Consider the following 25,570-nt stretch of genomic DNA (forward strand, 5'->3'; position numbering starts at 1 on the left):
CCTTTGTGCATCAGGCCATGGGCAGGGCCCAAAGGACTCTATGCAAGGTTTGGTTCTGGTCCCGGTTCTTTATAGCCTCTCCTCCTTCATACCACAGCCCCTCACAACCCCTTCAAATGTATTCTTAAAAGGCCACTTCTAATGTATCTGAAACACAGGTGAAAGCTGCTTTCAACTTGAGAACTATCGTGCAAAATTTGATTATGACATTTTAAGAGATGTCTGATCATGCAAAGAGCTTCCCAGAATGGGCAGCAGGTTGAGTGACTGCAGTGTGGCTTCCTGTATAATATGTTTCCTAATTTCATTTGGTTTTGTACAGAGCTTTGATAAATATCTACAAGCTTCAGCCTACGGCCGGGATTCACAGAGTCGGGATCCACCTGTTCTTTTCCGTGGTAGGATTTGTCTGTGACGAAACACAACGGCATCCGCCTACGAGGCAGTTCTTCACCTCCTGCGTTGAGATCCTTGGCCAAGTAAGCTGGTCTGGCCTAGAATTCTTTTTTTGCTTGTTGCAAATGTTTTCTTTGTCATGGACGCTTTAGGCCTAACTTACACCTCCTTACCACCTTCTTGATGATATCCATGCAGCCATGAAATTAAACCTCATAAATAAATTTGAAAGGAGGATCAACACCACTTTTCTTTCCCCCCCTTTTTTAAAAATAGTTTTTATTAAGTTTTTCTAATTTACATTTCAAGACAATCATTTAGACAGCCTTAAATCAGTGGCTTCCCTTCTTCTCTTTCCATGGTTCATTTTTGTGAGGGACAGGGGATATCGCGAAGTCCCTCCCCTCCTGAGTTCAAGCCCATCCCCGAGCACAGGGGAAAGCAGAGAGAGTTCCGATGCCAGTGGGGAAGCAGGAAGTCTGGGCCGAGGCTCAGGCAAGGTAGAGGAGCCAGGGTCCCAGGTGGGACAGGAAGGGGCGAATAAGGGGGGGAGACCCATCCCCCCAACTCCGGAATTACGCAGAAAGAGGAGGGGAAAGAGGATGGGTCTGCCAAAGCTTTTGTGTTGGAGAAAGACGCGCCAAAAGCCATTCGGAGGTTCTGAAACCGACTGACCACATCACTCCGTGTAAATAGCAATGACTTCAGCACTGTAAATACGCAGCACCAATAAAAGAATAAAATGCAGAGCTGCGTAGCGTCGTTACTCTGAAGTAGCCCACTCCGGCCACTGTGACAGCAACCTCCGAATCCTTTTTTGGGCTACTTTGGAGTTGCCGGGATGAGCGTGTCAGAGGCGGAGAGATGGCGGCAGATCGCGGAGCAAGCCCAGCAAGAACTGCAGCAGCTGTCGCTGCAGGCGCAGGGGGAATTGAAGGCAGCTAAAGAAGAGACTAAGAAGGTCCAGGACGACCAGCTACAACTTGCGGAACAGGTGAGAGCGCTACAGGAAAGAGAGCAGGAATTAAGGGCGGTGGCGGTAGACCTCCAAAACAAGCTGGATGCAGAGAAAAACAAGGCGGGAGGGGCACCCCAAGTCCAAGTGCTGCCAGGAAGGAGAGCCGGGACCCTAGTAAGCAAGTTCAATGGAGACCCGAGGGAATATCAGGGCTTTGAGACTGAGATTGTGTATGCTCTTGAGCTGCACCACGATGAGTTCCCTGATGATGAGCACCGGGTAGCGTTTATTGTGGAGCACCTTACCGGGGCAGCCAGGGAGTGGCTAAGACCGTTAATCGCAACAAAGAATCCTTGCATGAAGAATGTCAAACTTTTTCTAGAAGGTTTGAAAACGATGTATTCGTCCGATAGTCATATGGACCAGACTAAGGAGGAACTTCATAATTTACGCCAAGGAAATATGACAGTTCGCGCGTATTGGGCGAAATTCACCATGCTGGTGCACAGATTGGGGTGGGAACTAGAGTCACCCCCAATGCAAGCGGCGTTCTACTTGGGGTTGCATGAGGAGGTGAAGGATGAGCTCTCGAGAGGTCCAAAGCCCAGTAATATGGATCAGCTGAGCAAAGCGGCTCTGGCGGTGGGGGTGAGACAGGAATCCCGGTGGAGCGACAAGCAAGCAACGCGCGCAAAGCGGGCTTGGTTCCCACGGTCGCAGGAGAAGCCACTCCCCCAACAACCCTTTCAAGCCACGCCTGGGGCCAGCCAGGACCAGGAACCCATGCAGATTGATAGCGCGCGCGCGCGGGCTTTTCAAACCCCAGCGGCGCCAAGACGCAAGGAGGGAAGGGGTGGGAATTGCTTTCTCTGCAACTCCCCCCAGCATCTCGTCAGAGACTGCCCACATCGCAGGGAGTGGCAAGGAAAGGCGGGAACGGTTGTGCCCTCCCCCACTGACGCAGCACCACAGCAGGGAAACGGGAAAGCCTGGCTGCAGGAGACAAGGGGCAGCAGCCAGGCACAGTCAGCAGACAACAGCCCCAGCCCACCCACCCGCACAGAGAGGAGCAGAGCCAGCCCACCCCTCCCAGAGCAGGAGTGGTTCTAGAAGTGACGCTCACGCTCCCAAATGGCTATCCCCTGACGGTCCTCGCCCTAATTGACAGTGGTGCCTCAGCCAACTTCTTCTCGAGAAACTTTGCAGAAGAGCACCAGATCCAGCTTCTGCAGCTGGATTTTCCTCTGCACGTGGCAACCATTGACGGCAGAGAGCTGCTGGGAGGGGCCATCACTCATCAAACCCCCCCCCATGAGAATGACGGTGGGAAGGCACTCAGAAACACTGGCATTCAACGTCACCACCATCTCAGACCCCCCCATCGTCTTGGGCATGAGCTGGCTGGCGCGCCACGACCCCTCCATCAGTTGGCACCAGAGATGCATCACGTTTGGGTCGGACTTTTGTCTGGAACATTGCATGCAGCACCAACCAGGGGAGGGGCCTCCAATAGCCACGGTGGCCACCATGCACGTCAAAGGGGGTGAGGCGATACCCAAGCTGTACTGGGACCTGCAGGAGGTCTTCAGCGAAGCGGAGTCCGACCACCTACCCCCGCACAGGCCTTTTGACTGCCAGATCAACCTGGTGCCAGGGGCAACTATACCCCCAGCCAAGCTGTACGCCATGTCAGACCAGGAACTGGAGGATCTGCGCGCTTTCATCGACAAGAACCTCAAGCGGGGGTTCATCAGAGAAAGCAAGGCAGCAGGGGGCAGCCCGGTCTTCTGGGTGGACAAGAAAGACACGCAACAGCGCCGTCTTGTGGTGGATTTTAGACGGCTGAATTCAGTGACAGAGCCAGTGGCGTTCCCCATGCCCAGGGTGGATGATCTCCTGACAGCGGCACGCAGGGGCAAGATTTTCACCAAGCTAGACCTGAGGGGGGCGTACAATTTGATCAGGATCCGAGAAGGCGATGAATGGAAAACCACGATGTTCACGCCTCTGGGCTCTTTTGAATATCTGGTGATGCCCTTCGGGTTGCAAGGGGGCTCAGCATGCTTCCAGGCCTTCATGCACCACGTCCTGGGGTCCCTCCTCTTCAGGAAATGCTTGGTCTTCCTGGATGACATCCTTATCTATTCCGATGACCCAGTGCAGCATGTGAAAGATGTCAGGGAGGTGTTGCAGCGCCTGAAGGAGAACCACCTGTATGTGAAGCTGGAGAAGTGCAAGTTTCACACCAAGGAGGTGGACTTCCTGGGCTACAAGCTGTCAGACAAGGGGCTGGCGATGGACAAGGACAAGGTGCAGGCCATCCTGGACTGGCACAGCCCCAGGACGCGCAAAGATGCCCAACGACTACTAGGCTTCGCCAACTTCTACAGGAAGTTCATCAAGAACTTCTCTCGCGTTACGGCTCCCATCACTGACTGCCTGAGAGGCAAGCAGAAGTTCAGGTGGACACCAGAGGCGCAAGCAGCGTTCGAAAGCCTCAAGAGGGTGTTCGCCTCAGACCAGAACCTGTTCCACGTGGTTCAGGACGCGCCCCTACGCGTGGAGACAGATGCTTCTGATAAAGCTGTGGGCGCCATTTTGTTGCAACTGGACGCCAACAGAGAGTGGACACCCTGTGCCTTCTTCTCCAGGAAGTTGACCCAGCCAGAGCGAAACTACACGGTGTTTGATCGGGAACTTCTTGCGATCCACGCTGCGTTCCAGCACTGGAGACACTTCCTGGTGGGCGCCAAGCACCCCATCCAGGTGTGCACGGACCACAAAAACCTGGAGTTCTGGAGAACTGCCAGGGTGCTCAACCAGCGGCAGATACGGTGGGCAGAGTTCTTCTCGAACTTCAACTTCTCCATCCACTACATCCCGGGAGAGCAGAATGTCAGGGCGGATGCCCTCTCCCGCAAGCCAGAGTACATGGAGGAGGAGGCGCCACCGGCACCCAGGCACATTTTCCCCCCGTCAGCATGGTCCTGCGGAGCAGCAGTGGTGAGCGAGGCAGAACTCACAGCACTGACGGCAGCGGATGAATTTGCCAACCGCATCTTCAGAGAACTGAGAGGGGGGGGGAGCAGGCAAAAGACTTTGCAGCACGCAGGGGGCTGCTTTTCTACAAGGGTGCACTGTACCTGCCCACCACCCAGCTTAGACGTACGGTCCTCAAGCAGATGCACGACAACCCAACGGCGGGTCATTTTGGGAGGGACAAAACCGCTCACCTAGTCATGAGACACTTCTGGTGGCCAGGGGTGCGGGAAGATGTTCGAGACTATGTACGGGGCTGTGACACCTGCCAGCGGGCAAAGGTGGTCAGAGCAGCGCCAGCAGGATTGCTGGAGCCCTTAGCCACACCACACAGGCCGTGGGAAGTGGTGTCCATGGACTTCATCACAGATCTGCCTTCTTCCAGGGGCAAGACCGCAGTGTTGGTGGTGGTGGACCTCATGTCCAAAATGTGCCACTTTATACCGTGTGCCAGGGCGGTCTCTGCAGAAGAGACAGCCAAACTGTTTGTTGACCACGTATTCCGACTGCATGGATTACCTTTAAGGGTTATTTCGGATCGTGGCCGCCAATTTGTTTCCAGGTTCTGGCGGCGGCTCATGAACCTCCTGCAGGTGGAGGTCAGCTTGTCGACGGCCAGACACCCGCAGACCAATGGACAGGCGGAGAGGGTCAACGCCATTCTGCAGCAGTACCTGAGATGCTACGTCAGCCAGCGGCAAACGGACTGGGTGGATCGCCTGCCACTGGCAGAATTTGCCTACAACAATGCGGTGCACGTCTCCACAGGGGTGTCGCCCTTTAAGGCCAATTACGGGCGCGACCTCAGATCTTTCCCAGAGAGGGAGGGGGAGGAGGAGGAGGAGGGCCCACAGGCTGAGGATTGGGCAGAGGAACTGGAGACGGTGCACCAGCAGCTCAGAGAACACTTGGAGAGAGCCAAGGAAGCGTACAAGAAGGGGGCAGATCGCCACAGGCGACCGGGGGAGGTCATTAGGGTGGGGGACAAAGTTTGGTTGTCCTCGGAGGGCCTTCCCATCAGAGGGAGGTGCAAAAAGCTGGCGCCCAGAAGGTTGGGCCCCTTCACGGTCACGCAACAGGTCAACCCGGTGGCATACAGGCTGGCACTGCCAGAGGACATGAGGGTGCACCCAGTGTTTCATAGATCGCTGCTGTCGCCGTACAGGGAAAGCAGCAGGCTCCGAGGCAGCGAACAAACCCCTGAGGGAGGGGGGGAGAGGGAAGGCAGGGAGCAACTCAATGAGGCCACGGCCATCCTGGACTCAAGGTGGGGGGTGGGGGGCCTGGAGTACCTCATGGCATGGGAGGATGCTCCACCGTCGCAGAATGAATGGGTCCCGGCCACTCAGATACAGGAGGAATTCCTGGTAGAAGAATTTCACGCCCTCTTTCCCCATAGACCCAAGCCCTGGCACATGGAAAGGGAGGGGGAGGAAGCACGGGAGAGCAGTTCACCATGGCGCTGGGAAGCGGAGTTTGAGGAACCAGAGGATGAGGTATGGGTGTCACCGAGATCCACCCAGTCAGAGGAAGGAGCAGATTGGCAGAACATTTTTACCCCTACCAGCTCTGACGCCACGGACTTTTTGGGATTCCCGTCCTCCCAGGCGGAAGGGGGGGGGGCTCGCAGGACTGGGGGGAGGTGTTCACACCAACGGGCTCGGAAGGTACTGAGTTCTTAGGCTTCCAGTCGTCACCGACACCTGGGGGGGACCTGGGGAGGGGTGAAGGAGAGCTTGGGAGGGGGGTGGATGTGAGGGACAGGGGATATCGCGAAGTCCCTCCCCTCCTGAGTTCAAGCCCATCCCCGAGCACAGGGGAAAGCAGAGAGAGTTCCGATGCCAGTGGGGAAGCAGGAAGTCGGGGCCGAGGCTCAGGCAAGGTAGAGGAGCCAGGGTCCCAGGTGGGACAGGAAGGGGCGAATAAGGGGGGGAGACCCATCCCCCCAACTCCGGAATTACGCAGAAAGAGGAGGGGAAAGAGGATGGGTCTGCCAAAGCTTTTGTGTTGGAGAAAGACGCGCCAAAAGCCATTCGGAGGTTCTGAAACCGACTGACAACATCACTCCGTGTAAATAGCAATGACTTCAGCACTGTAAATACGCAGCACCAATAAAAGAATAAAATGCAGAGCTGCGTAGCGTCGTTACTCTGAAGTAGCCCACCGGCCACTGTGACAATTTTGCATACCATACACCCCTGCATATTCTACGTGAACTAAACCATTCAGTAATCCATTGTTACACCATCAAAACTCATTTACACTGTTGAATTTATCTTAATGCTACCAGTGTTTTTAAATGTACACAACTTTCACCCAAATAATCAGTAAACATTTCCCAGTCTTCTTTAAACGTATATTCTTCTTGTTCTTTTTTTCTATATGTTAAATCTGCAAGCTGCGGATATTCCATCGATTTAAGTTGCCATTCTTCTTTGGTTGGGACCTCACTCGTTTTCCATTCACTTTTCTAAGGCCCATTAATAGGTCTTGTCTAAGGGCCTTGTGTAAAATTGCCCTTGGCCCTTGCTTAAGTGCAGATATATCTATTCACAGAGAATTGAACTGAAGACTGATGCTTCGTGGTCCAGGTGTAGATGAGCTGTGGCAAAGCGAAGCAGAATAGAGAAGGGTCTTGCTATGCCGTGTCCTTGCTGAACAAACCCCTAGATCTAAGTCTCTTTCCAGGTGTTCATCGCAGGAACCAAATCGGAATGCAAGCCGGTGCTGCAAACAATTCTGAAGAATCGGAGGCTCTGCACGCTCCTGTCCCCTTACTTCACTCCTGTTGCCTCCCCAGAAGAATTCGTCAGCTTGTATGAGAAAGTTGTGTCTTTCCTTGGCGACGACAACAGTGATGTCATTTTCATGCTGCTCACAAAGGCAAGAGGATCTCAAGCTCTCCTTTTTATTACCTGGGAAGTTGATCTCGCATGGGTTTCCCTTTTTGAAGTGTTTGTTGGGGGTGCACAGATGGTGGATGAATGTTAATGCAAGAACAACCAGGCTAGACAGTCTTACTGAAACGTACTCCTTTAACCTGCGGGTTGGAGGCTTACCATGCTAAGACGTTCCAGCATAACAATACAAAGCGAATGTCCCGCTTCTTCCAGGCTAGTGTAGATGGAACATCCCACACTCTTAATCAGTGGCCTGATTCCCCATCACACTAAACTATGGCTTGATTAGCTTATCTGTGGTTTGCTTGAACACCTGAAAGGCAGTTTGCTATTTTGAACTAGCTATGGTTTGCTTGTGGCCCACAAACCAGAATATTAAAATTGAAGTTTACTTAAAATTGAAGTTTACTTAAAATTGAAGTTTACAGCTTGTGTGAGCCATAGGATGTCATATAGAGGAGGGAGAAAGATTGTTTTCTGCTGCTCCAGAGAAGCAGACACGGAGCAATGGATTCAAACTACAATAAAGAAGATTCCACCTAAACATTAGGAAGAACTTCCTGACAGTAAGAGCTGTTCGGCAGTGGAATTTGCTACCAAGGAGTGTGGTGGAGTCTCCTTCTTTGGAGGTCTTTAAGCAGAGGCTTGACAGCCATATGTCAATAATGCTTTGATGGTGTTTCCTGCTTGGCAGGGGGTTGGACTGGATGGCCCTTGTGGTCTCTTCCAACTCTGATTCTATGATTCTATGATTCTATAGTTTCTCGTTATGTCCAAACCCGCTACCCTGGGGGTCATGAAGAGTCGGACACGACTAAACAACTCAACAACAGCAACAACAACTCCAGGTGCTTGCCTGGCTACAGAGGCCCAAGGCAAGAGCAGTTAGAAAATGAAACCAACAGTAGGCAAAACAAGCCATGGTTTCTTTGCTCGTCTGCCCTCTCCCTTCATTTTGAAGGGGCAGGCAGATTCCTATGTATTACTTCTTTGTCTGAAGGTTCCTCTTCAGGCGCCAGAGAACTATGCCCACTACTTCCTTCCACGGATCTCCCCTGTGCTGCCCCCCCCCCATCCTCAAAGCTCTTTGTGCAAATGCTTTCCCTCCTTTTCCTCTTCCAGTTTGACCTCCCTCAGTGGCTGCACAGCTCAAAGCCCCCATTCTCCGAGCGGACCAGACTTCTGGAGTCCATCCACTTGGCGCTCAAAGCCTGTGGCCTTGAGCCCGAGAAAGAACTTCTGATGCCCTTTTCTATCTTCTGCAAGCACTGGACTTGCCTTCTCCAGTACCAGTTCCCCGACCACTACAGCAGCTACCTGCGGCTGCTTATGGAAAGTAAGTACCTGGTGGGGTACTACCTGAGAATTTCCCAGCTGGCCTTCAGGCCAAATTCGGCCACCTGTTTCAAAACAGTTGAATTGCAGCGCTTCCGCTGAAATTTGGTCCCATCTTTTGTGTGGGTGTGTCTGCATGTGTGGGATAGTTATAAGGTCCCCTGCCCTGAAATGCTTCATACGCTGCAAAGAGAAAAGGCAGATTTCTGCAGCCTGTATTGAATTACCGAGATGCACACTATACGTAAACAAAGAGGTGATGTTCAGCTTTCTTGCATTTTATAACTTATCTTTGTGATTGTTCTTTAGAAAAAGAAGAGAACGAAAGTTAAGATGCTTTAGACTGTGCTTGGTCTCTTGTGGACCTGCTGTGAAATACATAGCATTATAGAATTGTAAAGTTGGAAGGGACCACGAGGGTCATCTAGTCCAACCCCCTGCAATGCAGGAATCTTTCTGCCCAACGTGGGGCCTGAACCCATGACCCTGAGATTTAAGAGTCGCATGCTCTACCGACTGAGCTATCCCCCACACTGGTTATCTTATACTAAGCCCCACCTAATGCAGCAATGGGCACCTTTTTGGCCTGGTGGGCCACCCCTGTGGACCAATGTTGAAGTGGGACAAACTGCCTGTCAATCACATCCTTAAGAGTGCTTGGCACACGGCTGGTAGTCAGGGACATGGGATCTGTAGTGTGTGGGGACTTTGCCAGCCCTGCACTTGGCATCTCACCAATCAGAGGACTGGCGAAGCTGTTTTCAGCAGCAGTTGGCCTTGTCCTTGAGCCCCAGCCCCCTGGAGAACTTGGCCGCACAGCCGATCTGGCAGCGTGAGTTTAACCCTGCTTACAGAAGGGATTACCTTTGTCTCTTGCTTCCCACCCCTTATGTCAAATATAATGATGGGCGTGAGACAGGTTGGGTGTGTTTTGAGTGAAATGGCCTCATGGGCCAAATTGGGAGCTGGGCCACATTTGACCTGAGGGCCGGCGGTTCCCGACTCCTGCTCTCATGTGATTTCTGGTTATTGGCACCTGTTACTTGGACAATCTGCTCTGGGCCTGCCCCCTCAGGTTCCTCGGATCAGCTCCTGAGCCCTGACTGCTGGAAGGTGTCCCTGAAAGCCTTGGGCTGCGGCTCTGTGGCAGCGAAGAAAGATGCCGAGAAAGAGAACGCCGGAGAAAACATCGCACTGCAAACTTCCACGCAGCTGTTTCTGTCCGCAGATCAGGTGGGTGGCTGGTGTAGCGTTGCGATGTGATCTCCTTGCGAACAAGGGGAAGTGCCGTATCTCAATAGCGGAGCATCTTTCTTTCATGTGGAAGGATCTAGTCTGAGGTTTCATTGGCACCAGGGAATGTCCCCCCAAACACCATTTAACCATAGAGCCTAGGGCTTGCTGATCCGAAGGTCGGCGGTTCGAATCCCTGCGACGGGGTGAGCTCCCATTGCTCAGTCCCTGCTCCTGCCAACCTAGCAGTTTGAAAGCACATCAAAGTAGATAAATAGGTACAGCTCCAAGCGGGAAGGTAAACGGCGTTTCTGTGCACTGCTCTGGTTCGCCAGAAGTGGCTTAGTCATGCTGGCCACAGGACCCGGAAGCTGTACGCCGGCTCCCTTGGCCAATAATGCGAGAAGAGCGCTGCAACCCCAGAGTTGGTCATGACTGGACCTAATGATCAGGGGTCCCTTTACCCTTTACCATGCTGGTAATGTCAAGCTTAAAGCACAGGCACTACATGTCTATGATTAAGCAGGAAGGAGGGTATTTAAAAGGATCTGCATGTAGTAAGGCTTCAATGACCCTTTGTCCTTGTTCCGTCAAGGCAAATGCTATTTAGCCGCTGGAAATTTAACGTTCTGCCATCTGTTCTTTTGGAAGGTAGATAGAGAAAGATTCTGGATCTGTCCATGTAAGAGTGGTCAAATAAAAACAGTGAGCCGTGTTCTATTTCATTGTATATTTTATTCACATTCCAGAGCCTCTCTCATAACGGCCCTTGTATGAAAAGTGTCAGGGAGGACAGAGAAATGTTATTTAAATTGCCTCTTGTCCAACCAGAATTCGTACGCCAATAGAAATGTAGCTATATTTTGTGCAATAGCCGTATGTCAAAGAAAGCCAAAGAATACACAGCCGCATAAATCGTCATAAACAGCTACAGTTCTTAGTTAAATCTCTTACTCTTTTAAACTTTTATGGCGTTTTATTCTCTCTGGACACATATTTCAAGTACATTACATTAGTATATTGATTGTTGAATCCCACATCAATCGTTTTTATTGCTTATGTAGAGAATTATGCAGAAATTCTGGTTTAATATGCTGACTGTTTGCCGTAGTAAACATTGATTGATTGATATTTAGCTGCTAGATGTGTGTGTCGCAGCCTAAGGCAGTTTCTTATTTCCTTGAGTGACGCTGTTATGATGCATCATCTAAGGCAGAGCTAGGCAGATGGCAGGCTGGGATCTACTGGCAAAACTCTGGATCGCCTACAGGAGACGGTCCAAAGTTTCCCATAATCTACTGGCAGCAAAGTAAAGTGGCAAGCTCTCTGTTTGGGATGGTGAGCCATGATCTGCTTTGTACATCTTCCCAGGCCTCTGCTGAGTCAGAGCTTTCTTCCTCTGCAGGTGATGGAGACAGTCGACTGGCTTTCTGACTACTTCCTCAAGCTGCGCTTGTCTTCGCAAGACTTCCGGAGCTTTGGCCTGTTCTCCAAGTGGGCTCCCTACATAGATGAAGTGACCTGCTTCGCGGAGTATCTCTTCAACCGCCTGGTGGAGTCGGAAGTCGCTAACTTGACACGAGAGCCAATCGGCAGTGGCAGGACTCTGGAAGGTAACACACAGGCAGGAGTGTAAGGCCCCTGTGCTTGGGAGGCTGGCATAATGCCATGTACTGCTGCCATTGTGGTTGCCTCCCTTTGCCCTTCTCTTCCCCCCAGGTTGAAAATGTGTTTTGCTATCTCCTGGTTTCTCGGCATACTGTTTTGCTGGCTTCCGAGAGGTCACTGGCATTTCACAATCCCCTGTGTACAGTCGTACCTTGGCTCCTGAACACCGCAAACCCGGAAGTGAGTGTTCGGATTTGCGAACGTTCTTTGGAACCCAAACAGCTGATGCGTCTTCCGATTGAGCGCAGGAAGCTCCTGCAGCCAATCGGAAGCCGCGCCTTGGTTGTCGAACGTTTTCGGAAGTCGAATGGACTTCCGGAACGGATTCCGTTCGATAACCAAGGTACAACTCTACTTGTTTTGCAGTCTTAAGGACTATCAGCTTGCTTTAATTAAAAGAAGCAGCATCAGCTAAAACTTGGACTTCTGAAGTTGCTGACAACATATAGTCCCAACTTTTGTTTTTTGCATTGCAGGGGGTTGGGCCCTTTTCAACTCTACAGTTCTACAATTTTACCTCTTTTGGAGAAAGTGGTTAGATGTTTGTGCTGTGAAAATATCTCATTGCTATGTTGCACATGTGTTTTTCCCCCCTCCTTCCCAGCACTGTGCTCTCTGCATCTGGTCATCACCAGACTTTTTAGGCCTTGGATCCTGGTTTTGGAGAGAGAAGACGCAAGGTGAGCAGGGAGCCGAAGGGAGGAAACATTCCATGTGTCTGTGAAAGGGCATTTGTGTGATTCCGTTTGCGATAATCAGTCAGCTCCTCGTTTATTTCTTTTCTTGGGGAAAAGCTTTATTGAATTTTAATAATGATGAGCAAGTTATAGAAAAAAGGAAAGGAAAGAAAAATGGTCTTTAATTTTTGTGTGTGTAAATAAACGCTAAGCTGTCACAATTGCCAATAAGGAAAGCAATAGGATACAGCTGTGTGATTTACTGAATCAATAATGAAACATACCTGGAGGAAAATGATCTATAGTTGATACAATTCCGTGACTCCAATTACAAAAGGTTCAATGGTCTAAATTAAAAGAATTACAAGTTTTTATTAAGACATTAAAAAAACCACAACCACCTTGGATTGTACTCTAAATCCAGAAGCTTGCATAGACCTGCGGTACTTGATGCTCATGAGCTGCTGTATTTGTATATAAAATAAAACTAGACCAAATGGCAAAGAATACAGTCATACTTTGGTTTTCGAACAGCTTAGTTCTCGAACGTTTTGGCTCCCGAATGCTGCAAACCCGGTAGTGAGTGTTCCGGTTTGCGAACTATTTTTGGACGGGGCTTCCGATTGGCTGCAGGAGCTTCTTGCAGCCAATCAGGAGCCGTGTTTTGGCTTCTGAACGTTTTGGAAGTCGAATGGACTTCCGGAACGGATTCCATTCAACTTCCAAGGTACGACTGTATTGTATATTCTTTACATAATGAGCGGGCTTCCCCTTCCATACTGGGTATTTCTCTTTTTGCATTTCCTGTGCTACACTGGGATAGATGGACCACGATGGTCTGAATTGGCACAAGGCAATTTTATAACCTTATATTAGTTGACCTCTTGAAATTGCGGTAGGGTGCCAGGAAGCAGGTGGAGGGTAGTGGCTCTTGTCTGAAATCTCTCCTGTCTCTCTCCCTCTCCCCGCTTCTTGTTCTTTAATCAAGCAAACAGACCTGTTACCCCTGGTTGGAGAGCGATACTCCTGTGGCTTCAAATATGGTGCAGTTATACGCACGCAGCATAGGAGTTCTGCACGAAAGCTTTAAAGGTATGCAAAAATCCATACTGGCAGCCATTAAATATACCCTGCCATGAATGTCTCCCTTCCTTAGCCTTTTTCTGAATTGCACATTATTTGTGTGTGGTTTTCGTTCCCACTTGTGCTATCCATGCTGCCAGGAGGGTGTTCAATCATCCACCCAGTTTCTCGAACAAGCGAGGCTTATTTATTACTATTATGAAGAATAGTTACAGGTAGGTAGCCATGCTGGTCTGCCGTAGTCGAAACAAAATAAAAAAATTCCTTCCAGTAGCACCTTAGAGACCAACTAAGTTTGTCATTGGGATGAGCTTTCGTGTGCACACTATGTGAAGAAGTGTGCATGCACACGAAAGCTCATACCAATGACAAACTTAGTTGGTCTCTAAGGTGCCACTGGAAGGATTTTTTTTATTTTATTATGAAGAAGAAACTTATTAGTTGCTTGCCATCCGAAGGTCTCCAAGCAACTTAACAGCAATACACACAAACAATGCATAAGAGAAGGCAAAAAGGTGAGGATCATACATCAATATAGAGTCTAACATAGGAAAAAACAAAAACAGCACACCTGCTTTACTGTTGCTGTTGGCATCCATTGTCTAAGGAAGGCCATCCAACCGTCTTAGGGACTCCACTCCAGATTTGTGTAGGATTTACTTCCAAAGATGTCGTGCAAGGGAAGGCTACCTCATCTTTTTCTTTCTTTCTTTCTTTTTAAACAGGTAGGTAGCCGTGTTGGTCTGGATCGAAGTAAAATAAAAAAAATTCCTTCAGTAGCACCTTAAAGACCAACTAAGTTTTTATTTTGGTATGAGCTTTCGTGTGCATGCACACTTCTTCAGATACCAGGTATCTGAAGAAGTGTGCATGCACACGAAAGCTCATACCAAAATAAAAACTTAGTTGGTCTTTAAGGTGCTACTGAAGGAATTTTTTTTATTTTCTTTTTAAAATTATTTATACTTTTCAGATTTATACATTTCACTTATTTTACAATCATTTTGACATTTTGAAACTTGACTTCCTTCCCCCACTTTCTGCGGTTCCTTAAATTTATTTTTAGTATCCAAATTAGCTTAGCTTGTTCATTTATTCCTCTTCTTTAAATATGGACTCTTATGAAACTGCAGGTTATTACAATAACCATGCCAGTGCTTTTATCTGTTTACAATTTATCTGTAAATACTCAATAAACCATTTCCATTCTTTTATAAAGACGTTTGTTAGGTATCTTGATTTCTTATTCTTCCGGTAAGTTTTGCCATTTCTGCGTGTTCCATAGGTTTTTTGTACCCATTCTTCCTTTGCTGGAACTTCTGCCACTTCCCATTTTGGGGGCGAGTCACATTCTAGCCGCTGTAGTTGCATACAAGAATAAGTTTCTATACGTTTTAGGTAGTCCTGTCCCTATAATTCCCAAGAGAAAAGCTTCTGGGTTTTTTTAAACGAACGTTACTTTAAACATCCTTTTCATTTCATTTTATATCATTTCCCAGTAAGCCTTAACCTTACTACAAGACCACTACATATGATAAAAACAACAACCGGGAAGGCTATCTTATCTGATTCCATGGGACATTTTGTGGTTGGCAGGATGCTGGGCCAAATTTGCCATTTCTGTTTTCCGCTCCAGATAAACTGCTGCCAAGCCACCACGGGCCACTTTGGCTCCACCTCATGCACTACTGCGAGACATGCACGGCCCCCAAAATGCCAGAGCACATTCTCTACACGTTCCACTCCGAGTTTGGCCGCCTTCCCTGGAAGGACATGCATCCGGACCGGCAACTCATGGAAGAATTCTTTAAAGTAAGAGGCAGGTGCTTTGGCTGGAGAACCATAGCAGGGGAGGGGGAACGGGGAAGGAAGTTTGGAAGGGGCTCCCTGTCCGCTTCAGGCGGTGCAATTCAGGGGGCAGGTTATGCAACAGAGCCCCAAACCTGGGGTGGCGAATGTGTGGTCCTCTGAGTGGGTCAAGAAGTGGGAAGGTCTGGTGGGCTTAATGAGGGTCTGTGAGCCAGAAGTTCCCCCACGTTTCTGAGCACAATTCAAAGTGTTGGTGCTGACCTTTAAAGCCCCAAACGGCCTTGGCCCAGTATACTTGAAGGAGCGTCCCCATTGTTCAACCCAGACACTGAGGTCCAGCTCCGAGAGCCTTCTGGCGGTTCCCTCCCTGCAGTGCTCTTCAAAATGTGTTCAAGGAAATCGTGGGCTCCTCAAATGCCTGATAGAGGTTTGTCAATGAGCAGAACAGCAAGGTTCCTTGTAAGACAGGTTTCCCACCGCTGCCGCCGTGTGTCTGCAGGGTGAGTGCCTCTGGCAGGCATTCCCAAATTTTGCCAGCACCCTCCCTGAACTGTACAGCTGGAGAAGAGGGGTGAGGGACCAAATACAGTGGTACCTCTACTTACGAATGTTTCTACTTGCGAACAGAGCTCCGTCTAGCATCTTGGATGCGGTTTCTACTTACGATTTTTTAGATAGGGTTGCTTCAACTTACGATTTTTTTTATCCCAATGCATTCCTATGGGATTCGACTTACAATTATTTTCGACTTATGAATGTGTGTTGGGAACGCATTAAATTCGTAAGTAGAGGTACCACTGTACTGTCCTTCTGGCCTCTCCTTCAGACGTCCAGAGCCGAGGGCCTTCTGGCGGTTCCCTCACTGAGAGAAGTGAGGTTACAGGGAACCAGGCAGAGGGCCTTGTCGGTAGTGGTGCCCACCCTGTGGAACACCCGCCCATCAGATGTGAAAGAAATAAACAGCTATCTGACGTTTAGAAGACACCTGAAGGCAGCCCTGTTTAGGGAAGTTTTTAACGTTTGATGTTTTATCGTGTTTTTAATATCCTGCTGGAAGCCACCCAGGGTGTCTGGGGAAACCCAGCCAGATGGGCGGGGTATAAGTAATAATTAATTAATTAATTAATTAATTAATTAATTAATATTATTGCTGCTGCTGCATGCATTCTGCATACTGCAGCTTCCAAGTCGAGCACAAAGGGAAGCCCTGCCGTGGAGCAGTCCAACCTCAAAAGTCCCCCAGTGCCTGAAACTCTTGCTTTCTTTCCTTTTCACTTTTCCAGGTGGAAAGAGGCAGTCCCAAAAGCTGCTTCCTCTTCCTGGGCTCGGTTCTATGCGAGATCAACTGGGTCAGCGTCCTCTCTGACGCCTGGAATCCCAACCCGCCTCCGGGAACTCGGGACATGATTGTGTGCCTGCTTTATATGGTGGTCCTTCTGGCAAAGGAAGAGCAACTTATAGCCAGGGAGGTATGTCCCAGGAGTAGGCAGCTCCCCCCACCCTGCCCAACGATGGTCTGCTAGACCCTCCCCCCCCCCGAATTGAGCTTCTTAGACATTTTCCTGTGCCAACCAAAGTTGGCGCTGATTTCTGCTCCACAAACCGTTAAGCGGAAAAATTCCATATCCCACAGCAGCAGCAGCAGCAGCAGCAGCAGCAGCAGCAGCAGGAAGATGCTACCCCTACCCTCCAGGTCTCTTTCCCGACCACAGGACTCTCCCTGGGCCATGGCAGCCCACCGGCCCTGCTCTGCACATTGCAGAATTGCTTTTGCCTGGCTGGAATATGTCCTTGAAAGGGAATGTTCATGGGCCCAAATCTCTCTTGAAGGCTTTTTTTTGGGGGGGGGGGGTGTCAGGCTGGAAGCTCCTCTTTGCAGTGATCACTCTGTTCACTCAGAGAGATATTTACAGCTCTTTGTTTTGCATATGTACAAAACACAGTTACGTTCATGCTGCCTCTTCATCCGAGTCAGATTCGGGGAGTGGCTGCCGCCTACTTCTCCTCCAACATAAGAGCCGAGGGAGCCTCAAAGGACGCCTCTGATCCCTCCTTTTTAACCCTCTGCGTTCCTGCGCTGAATGCATCAGAATAGCTCCCTGTGTGGTGCTGAGGGTCTGCTTCAGCACCTGAGAGCCATAACACCTCCTGGCTCCCCCCCTGCTCTCTCCCCCTCTTCCCCATCCATCATTTCCTGAACGCTCCCTCCTTCTTGTTCCCGCTTGGACTCCTCTCCTCCCTCCGACTTAGAGGCATTCCCTGGCAGGCCCATTGGGGAGGGGGGGAGGTTCAAAGCTGCAATAAGCAGAGCCTCAGCTGGAATGTATGCCACAGGTCAGGTAAAGGCACCAACGAGGTTGAGAGGATTGCCAGCATGGCTGAAAAAGAAAGTCAAGGAGGCTATTAATGGCAAAGAAGACTTCCTTCCGAAACAGGGTTGTGGTGTTCTGTTTTATACCCATTGAAGGGAATCACCATGACAACCTTAGGCCCATTGATTTCATGAGGTCTGTTCTGAGTAAAGGTTAGCTGAAGGCAAAGTGGTGCTTTGGCTGGGCTGGCTGAACCATAAACGAGATCTCCATCCCCCCCCCAAACTTCAGGAGTCTCCATTGCTGAACCTCCTTGGCCAGACCAGCTCCCTCCCTTGGCAGCACGTCAGCATTATGTCCTATCAGAGCATCATCGGCTATTTCAACAGCCACTATCCTCCGTCTATCATCCTGGCCAAGGAGCCGGCAGCCGAGCTGGTCGTCAAGCTGCTCAAGGTGTCGGCGGGCTTTGGCGCCTCCTCCGACAGCCACATGCATTTGGTAAGGACAGCCCTGTGTGGGTGGGGACAGCGGCGGAATTTGGGGTCTCAAAATCAGCAGTGCCCTGGGCGAGGCCGAAATTTGGCTCCCCCCCCAACCGCCTCTCGCCGCCCATTCTACCTCATCATTGCGGCTTCCCCAAGGCTCTGCAACCAAATCGGCCACGATCCCCTAAATCTGCTTCTGTTGGGGAGGAGGGAGCTGCGCCACCTTGTGGTTTCTGTGCTACGAGATCGCCCCAAAGGCGCCCACTTGCCAGCTTAAATCGGCTAAGTTAGCACTTACAGGTGCCACATAATGCCATTCTGCATTTGTAAGAGCTCAACCTTTTAGTGGCAGCGACTAAACTTTCAAACTCCTGGACTATTGACATCAAACAGGAGCTGTCACATTTCAGCGTCTGCTGGAAACAATTTTGTTTAGGCAAGGCTACCCAGGGATGGTGCAAGTTTTAATCTGTTTTTTTTTATTTAAAAAATGTGTCATACCTTTGTTTTCAAACAGAATGCATTCTGGGAGTCTATTTGACTCCCGAAACCATTTGAAAACCAAGGCATAGCTTCCGATTGGCTGCAGGGGCATCCTGCAGCCAATCGGAAGCTGCACTGGACATTCGGCTTCCAAAAATCACTTGGAAACCAGAACACTCACTTCCGGGTTTCGATTGTTTGGGAGCTTATTTGTTCAGGAGCCAAGGCATTCAAGATCCAAGACACGACTGTATTGTTCTAACTTATAGAAAGTCCTAAGTTGTTGCTGTTAATTGTTCTTATTAATTGTTTTACCTTTTTTGGAAACTGCTTTGAAGTTTTAATATACGCGCATAGAATTAAGCAATGTATGAATTGTATGAAACAGATAAATTTGGAGTAGCTTCTGTGAATAACAGGGAGGTGATGAGCTAACCATTTCCTCCATCAATGGCTGTTCCTAGGATGCAACCCTCAAGTGCCGGGCTTACATTCGCCAGGTCGTCCATTTCCTCAGCATCCTAGAGCAAAATGGGAAGATAACCCTGCCTGCTCTGGAGCAAGAGATGTCAAAGCTGTTGGATGATATTACCATCTTTAACCCTCCAGGTTGGTCTCTCTCTCTCTCTCTCTCTCTCTCTCTCTCTCTCTCTCTCTCTCTCTCTCTCTGTGTGTGTGTGTGTGTGGCTTGTGGAGTTGCAGAGAGAAGGGTGGAGTTCTATAAGTCACTTGAAATTTAAGAACGATCTCAGGATCTTTGGTCCAATCCAGCTGACCCCTTTTTATGCCCTTTGGGCTGTAACTGCGTGGCTGAGCACCCGTTTCATTTGGAGCACATCTCTGTCGCCTCCTGGCGACTTACGAAAGATAATTTGAAACCATCAAACTGTTTTCAAAATAATAAACAAACCATTCCAATTAGGAAAACTTCAAAACAAAACAGCGGCAGGTTTTAAAAACCCAGTTCACTGCACTCTTGGAAAAAATAGCTTTTAAAAACGAACCTTGAAAATGGGTGACTCGCCTTTTTAGGGGGGCTGAGGGCCACATTAACTCATGGCCAGCCCTCTGGGGGCCAAAGCGCAAAGTGGGCTTGGTGAGAATGACATAGTTCAAGGCTGCCTTACAAAAGACTTTCCCATCAGCACCTCTACAGTATTTAAAACCATTTTATTATTCAATTAAGTAAAAAAGGAAACATTTGGGGCAGCTTCAGACCCTAAATCGCAGCAGGAGACTGTTACGAGCTATCAGAACAAAGTTTCCAAGGCCACGTTTTCATGGTCCTTTTGGGGCCACAGTATTGCAGAGGGGAACCAATGGTGCGTCATTTTAAAAATAATAAATAAACATTTTAATGGATTTTTTTTTTGGGGGGGAGGTTTAGGGGAGGTGCGCAAATCTTTTGGGAAGCTGTATATGGCAGGTTAGCCTCCCCTATTTTAAGATTTAACAAAAGTGAGGCCAGGCAGACATTTTGGAGGAAGTTCTAGAGAAATAAGGCTGCTGCAGAAAAGGCCCTGCACACCAACTTTAAGGGTCTCCGGTGGCAGGACTGGAACATATATGGCGTCCTGCTGCCTCCCGTTATTGGTAGTACAGTGGTACCTTGGTTCTCGAACGTAATCCGTTCTGGAAGTCCGTTAGACTCCCAAAACATTTGAAAACCAAGGCACGGCTTCCGATTGGCGCAGGCAACCCAGAAACAATAGCTGACAGCAGCATCGGACGTTCGGCTTCCAAAAAATGTTTGAAAACAGCAACACTTACTTCCGGGTTTTTGGCGTTCGGGAGCCAAAATGTTTGAGTACCAAGGCGTTCAAGAACCAAGGTTCCACTGTACTGAGCAAGAGGGTACCTGACATCTTCAGAAGTTGATGGGGTTGAACTAGAAATTCAACTAATTTCTGCTCGTTTTGCAGTACATACTGGGGTTCAGCGCAGCTGTTTTTCACCAGAGTGCTAGATCTCGTGAATCTCAGCCTTGTGCTTTATGCAGAAAAGCCAGCCTTCTTCTTTCCTTCCTGTAATTTCAAATGTTTTGCTTGATTTTTTTTTAATTAAAAAAAATACAAACCTTTTGCTTGCTGCCTTTGCAGACACAGACATGCAGACTCGCCACCTGGCCTTAAGCAGCCTTTTCACAGAAGCCCTGATGATGATGAATAACGCCAGCGTCGCCACGGCAGAGTCTCTCCGCGTCAGTCTGCGAGGCTGGATCGACGGGGCCGTGCACGGCTTAGGGGTGATGCCTCTCTTAACAGCTGCGTGCCAGAGTCTGGCATCAGTCCGGCACATGGCAGAGACCACGGAAGCCTGTGTCACGGCCTATTTTAATGAAGGTGAGAGAGAGGAAGGCTTTTGACTCATTGTTGACTCAGGGTGGCCCTGTCTGTCTGGTCTGCACCCAGTGAAGCTGTCCTGTTAGTGCAAGAACTTCTGCCTGTGTGATGATACCTAATAATAATAATAATAATAATAATAAATCATAATAATTCTTTTAAAAATTTATACCCCGGCCAAGACTGGGCTCAGGGCGGCTAACACCAGGTATAAAAACAATGGATTAAAATACAACTTAAAAACAGGATGAAAATACAACTTAAAATGCAGCCTCATTTCAGTGGAAGCTCAGATCAAAACTGTTTGGGGGGAGAAAACGTCAAATTTTCACCAAGGCCAACTATCCAGACTGGTCCTACATGGGCCAGAAAAAAGCCAGGGAAGTCCCCAAATAGGGGTTCCATCACAGAAGGAAAAAGGAAAGAGGGAGAGGGGATCAAGTTGATTCCAAGCCAAAGGCCAGGCAGAACAACTCTGTCTTACAGGCCCTGCGGAAAGAAATCAGATCCCGCAGGGCCCTGGTCTCATGAGACAGAGCCGGAGCCAGTGTTGAAAAGGCCTTGGCTCTGGTTGAGGCTAATCTGACTTCCTTAGGGCCCAGGACCTCTAGAGTGTTGCTATTTATGGACCTTAAGGTCCTCCATGGGGCATACCAGGAGAGGTGGTCCCGTAGGTACGAGGGTCCTAGGTCCTAGAATCATAGAACTGTAGAGTTGGAAGGGACCCCAAGGATCATTGTCTACAACCCCACCATATTTTTGCCATTGGATGTTGTTGTAAGTGTACAGGTTTCAGCATCTCAAGAACCTAAGGATTTAAACGAAAACCCAAGCTTCTAGTCTTTATGTTACAAAGATTGTAGCTGGCACCCATCTGTCTCGGGAGACAATAGAAGGGTATGCCTTTGTGGGTGAGGTCAAACTGTTGGAAGGTTACAAGGCCTGCCGTATGGGAGAGACATATTTTGTCGCAGCTGGGGCAGACCGGTTGTAGAAGCACCACGGTGTTTCTTCTCTCTGCGCTCCTTATGAGGATAAACTTGAAAAATATGAATGTGAAGCAGGCAGCTGAGGGGATATTTCACTGCCCCGGGGGATGACTCCTCAGTGCTTCACACAATTATTTGTTCCTCCCCCATGGTAAGCAGAATCGAACTAAATTATTCACTTTTCCCCCTGCATATTAAAAAAATTGTACCATTTTAGAGAGAGGCAATTTATTTGGGGTGCGGATTTCACCCTTTTGGGTGCCATTTGGCCCCTTTCCTACTCCATACTATATTTTGTGCTCCGTTCGCCTCTTTGGGTTCTCTGTCGGAACTCATGGATATTTACAGATTTAAAGGAACTGCTCTGGAATTGAAGGAGCATCTCGGAGCCCTGGCTCCTTTGGGTTCTCCGGCCGCTTTAGCCTAACAGTGCTTCCTCCTCCTTCTCTCTCCTCCCACCCCCAAACTCCCGCTTTGTACAAAGATTCTCCACTCAGCCAGGATTTGGGCTGGGGGCCGATCGTGGCCTCCCTACAGGTCCCCGAACTCACGGCCGAAGACTTCCTGCAAGAGTGCCTTTCCCTGGGCGGCTACCTAACTCTTTACGTCTACGCTCTGCAGCGGGTGAATGCCAAGCAGACGCTGGACAACGAAATGAAAGTGGTGCTAACACTGAGCAAGTGGCTGGAACAGGTGTTCCCCAGGTACAGGCATCTTGTGGTCGGGAGGGAGATGAGGACAGATGTTTGGAGCAGGATTTCTCACCTTGGTGACCGATTCCCAGGCAAATTCTTCTCTTTGGGCCTTCCAAAATGCTCACTGAGGGCGGGAGCCACCACCGAGAAGGCCCTCTTCCTGGTTCCCTATAACCTCACTTCTTGCAGTGAGGGGACCGCCAGAAGGCCCTCGGAGCTGGACCGCAGTGTGCGGGCAGAACGATGGGGGTGGAGATGTTCCTTCTTTGAGGCGGATTTAAGGACCCTCTCCAAAATGGGCATGGCTCTCCCATTTCCACCCTGTTACAGGTAGGTAGCCGTGTTGGTCTGACGTAGTCGAAACAAAAAATAAAAAAAATTCCTTCCAGTAGCACCTTAGAGACCAACTAAGTTTGTCATTGGTATGAGCTTTCATGTGCATGCACAATTCCTCAGATACACTGAAACAGAGGAGGAACTCTGTACTGGACAACTCTATCAGGAATCAACCAGCTTGGAAAGAGTTCCACAAGGAAAAACAAACCATTTACCACTTGACATCTGTTTCAGTGTATCTGTAGAAGTGTGCATGCACACGAAAGCTCATACCTATGACAAACTTAGTTGGTATCTAAGGTGCTACTGGAAGGAATTTTTTTCCCCACCCTGGTTATCTCTGCAAAATAATATTTCCTGACCGGAATGTGGGGAGTGTTTTAAGAACTTAAATAGTGAGTGCTTAACCGCAAAAGCTTTAAATCCCCAGAGGGCAACCGGGACGGACAAAGGAAAGCGGGGAGACTTTTAATCCTGCCTGTGGTTCCGTCAGAATTGCTCCATCATTCAGCTTAGCTGTGAGTGAGGCCGGCAGTCAAGCGCTGGTGTTTCCCCTTGGAAAGTGTGGCCTTGCTGGAGACGGGGTTATTTTTGGAAGCCTTTAAAAAATAACCAGCAGGGGAAGTTCGCCCTCGTGGCTCAGAGCTGTGTGGTTTCTGTTGGCAAATTGCAGGGCGGTGATCATGTTTAAAATCCTTGTAGCTACATCAGAGATGGATGGACTCTGGAAACTGTCTGCTCACACTCTCCTGGCTACACAAAATGCAGTCAACTGTTTGCGGAGATGCCTCTTCACGTATGCATGCAAAAGGTTCCCGAGTTCAATCCCCGGCATCTCTGGGTAGAACTGGGAGCCACTATCCTTGCCTGAAACCTGGGAGAACCATTTAGGTTGAGTCAGCTTCTGCTATTTAAATCAGAACACTGATGACTAGAACATTGCCTTATTTTTAGGGGAAGGGCCATAGCTCAGTGTCAGAACCCAACTGGAAGGTTTTAGTTTCAATCCCTGACACCTCCTGGTTGAGAGAGAGTCCTCCCTTCTGCCTGCAGATATATGGCAGATTAAGTTGATGGATTATGCCGAAATGGCAAAAATGACTGGAAGAATCAGAAATCTACTGCAATGCGCTCTACGTGGGGCTACCTTTGAAGGTGACCCGGAAACTGCAATTAATCCAGAATGCGGCAGCTAGACTGGTGACTGGGAGCAGCCGTCAAGACCACATAACACTAAGAGACCTACATTGACTCCCAGTACGTTTCCAAGCACAATTCAAAGTGTTGGTGCTGACCTTTAAAGCCCTAAACGGCCTCGGTCCTATATACCTGAAGGAGCGTCTCCACCCCCATTGTTCAGCCCGGACACTGAGATCCAGCGCCGAGGGCCTTCTGGCGGTTCCTTCACTGCGAGAAGCAAAGCTACAGGGAACCAGGCAGAGGGCCTTCTCGGTAGTGGCGCCCACCTTGTGGAACGCCCTCCCATCGGAGGTCAGGGAGATGAACAACTACCTGACATTTAGAAAACACCTAAAGGCAGCCCTGTTTAGGGAAGTTTTTAATCTGTGATATTTTAATGTATTTTTGTATTTGTTGGAAGCCGCCCAGAGTGGCCGGGGAAACCCAGCCAGATGGGCGGGGTATAAATAATAAATAATTTTTTTAAAAAATCAGGAAGACTAAAAATTTTAATAAGGAATGGGTGAAATTTATCATTTACCTTAAAAACCACTGTAAACAGTTAGAATTGTTAGTAGTATTGGAATAATGGTGAATTTTGGATATAATGGAGATGTAAAAGATTTGCATTATTATAAAAGATGCAGGAGGAAACGATAAGACCCATCTCCTGAAATATTGCTGCCTCTAGCTGTAGAGGCAGAACACAGCTCTCATGGCTAGTAGCCCTCGAGAGCCCCCTCCAACTCCATGATTTTCTCTAATCCTCTTTTAAAGCGATCCAAGTTGGTGGCCATTGCTGACTCCTGAGGGAGGGAGTTCCACAGTTTTAACTGTGCGCTGTGTGAAGAAGGGCAGTCTTTCTTTGGCATATACTTCTCTCAAGAGGGATAGCAGCTAACGGGAAGTAACATTGGGGTGATGGGCAGTTTCTAATGGTGTCTGGTTTTGTCTGTGTCTCTCCCCCCTTCCCTGTCCCCCCAAATCCTCGCAATTCCCCCCCAAAAGCTCCACCAAGGACGAAGCTAAGCTGTTCCTTTGGTGGCACAAAATCCTGCAGCTCTGCCTCCTGCAAGTGGACCAGGACGATGGCATCCTGATGGAGTCGGTCATCCGCATCCTGATGTCTCTGCAAGGCAGGCAGAACCTCCTGGCCGAAGAGAGGCTCACCTCTGGAATCCTCGGGGCTCTCGGGCTGGGCAGGAAGTCTCCTTTGTCAAACAGGTAAAAAGGTGTTGCTGTTGTGATTATTAAGGAAAGGGGTGCCCAAATAAAAAGATGGGCTTTTTGGAAGGCAAGCAAGAGCGGTTGCATATGTTGCAATGTGAAGGGCTTGCTGCGTGGATGGAATCTTGCCCCATTCCCAGATACTCCATTCCATTCCCACCACCAACAATCAACGTCGTCTCCACCCCCATCGTTCTGCCTGGACACTGAGGTCCAGTGCCAAGGGCCTTCTGGCGGTTCCCTCACTGCGAGAAGCAAAGCTACAGGGAACTAGGCAGAGGGCCTTCTGGGTAGTGGCACCCACCCTGTGGAATGCCCTCTTACCAGATGTCAAAGAGAAAAACAACTACCAGACTTTTAGAAGACATCTGAAGGCAGTCCTGTTTAGGGAAGTTTTTAATGTGTGACATGTTAATGTATT

The 25,570-nt window shown here is 49.2% G+C and overlaps 1 protein-coding gene across 1 annotated transcript in view; it reads left to right on the top strand.

The window, feature by feature from the left end:
• EPG5 (ectopic P-granules 5 autophagy tethering factor) overlaps positions 1-25,570 on the top strand; it is a 63,287-nt gene that overhangs the window by 33,302 nt on the left and 4,415 nt on the right. Inside the window, exons 29-42 of the mRNA XM_060280379.2 lie at positions 323-479; positions 7,082-7,276; positions 8,416-8,629; positions 9,704-9,861; positions 11,267-11,474; positions 12,134-12,209; positions 13,195-13,298; positions 14,926-15,101; positions 16,382-16,567; positions 17,702-17,911; positions 18,846-18,990; positions 20,481-20,723; positions 22,197-22,416; positions 24,931-25,146. Coding sequence (XP_060136362.1) covers positions 323-479; positions 7,082-7,276; positions 8,416-8,629; positions 9,704-9,861; positions 11,267-11,474; positions 12,134-12,209; positions 13,195-13,298; positions 14,926-15,101; positions 16,382-16,567; positions 17,702-17,911; positions 18,846-18,990; positions 20,481-20,723; positions 22,197-22,416; positions 24,931-25,146 — 2,508 coding nt within the window. The remainder of the gene's footprint in view (positions 1-322; positions 480-7,081; positions 7,277-8,415; positions 8,630-9,703; positions 9,862-11,266; positions 11,475-12,133; positions 12,210-13,194; positions 13,299-14,925; positions 15,102-16,381; positions 16,568-17,701; positions 17,912-18,845; positions 18,991-20,480; positions 20,724-22,196; positions 22,417-24,930; positions 25,147-25,570) is intronic.

This window comes from Zootoca vivipara, chromosome 10, assembly GCF_965207765.1.
Source record: "Zootoca vivipara chromosome 10, rZooViv2.hap1.1, whole genome shotgun sequence".
NCBI lineage: Eukaryota > Metazoa > Chordata > Lepidosauria > Squamata > Lacertidae > Zootoca > Zootoca vivipara.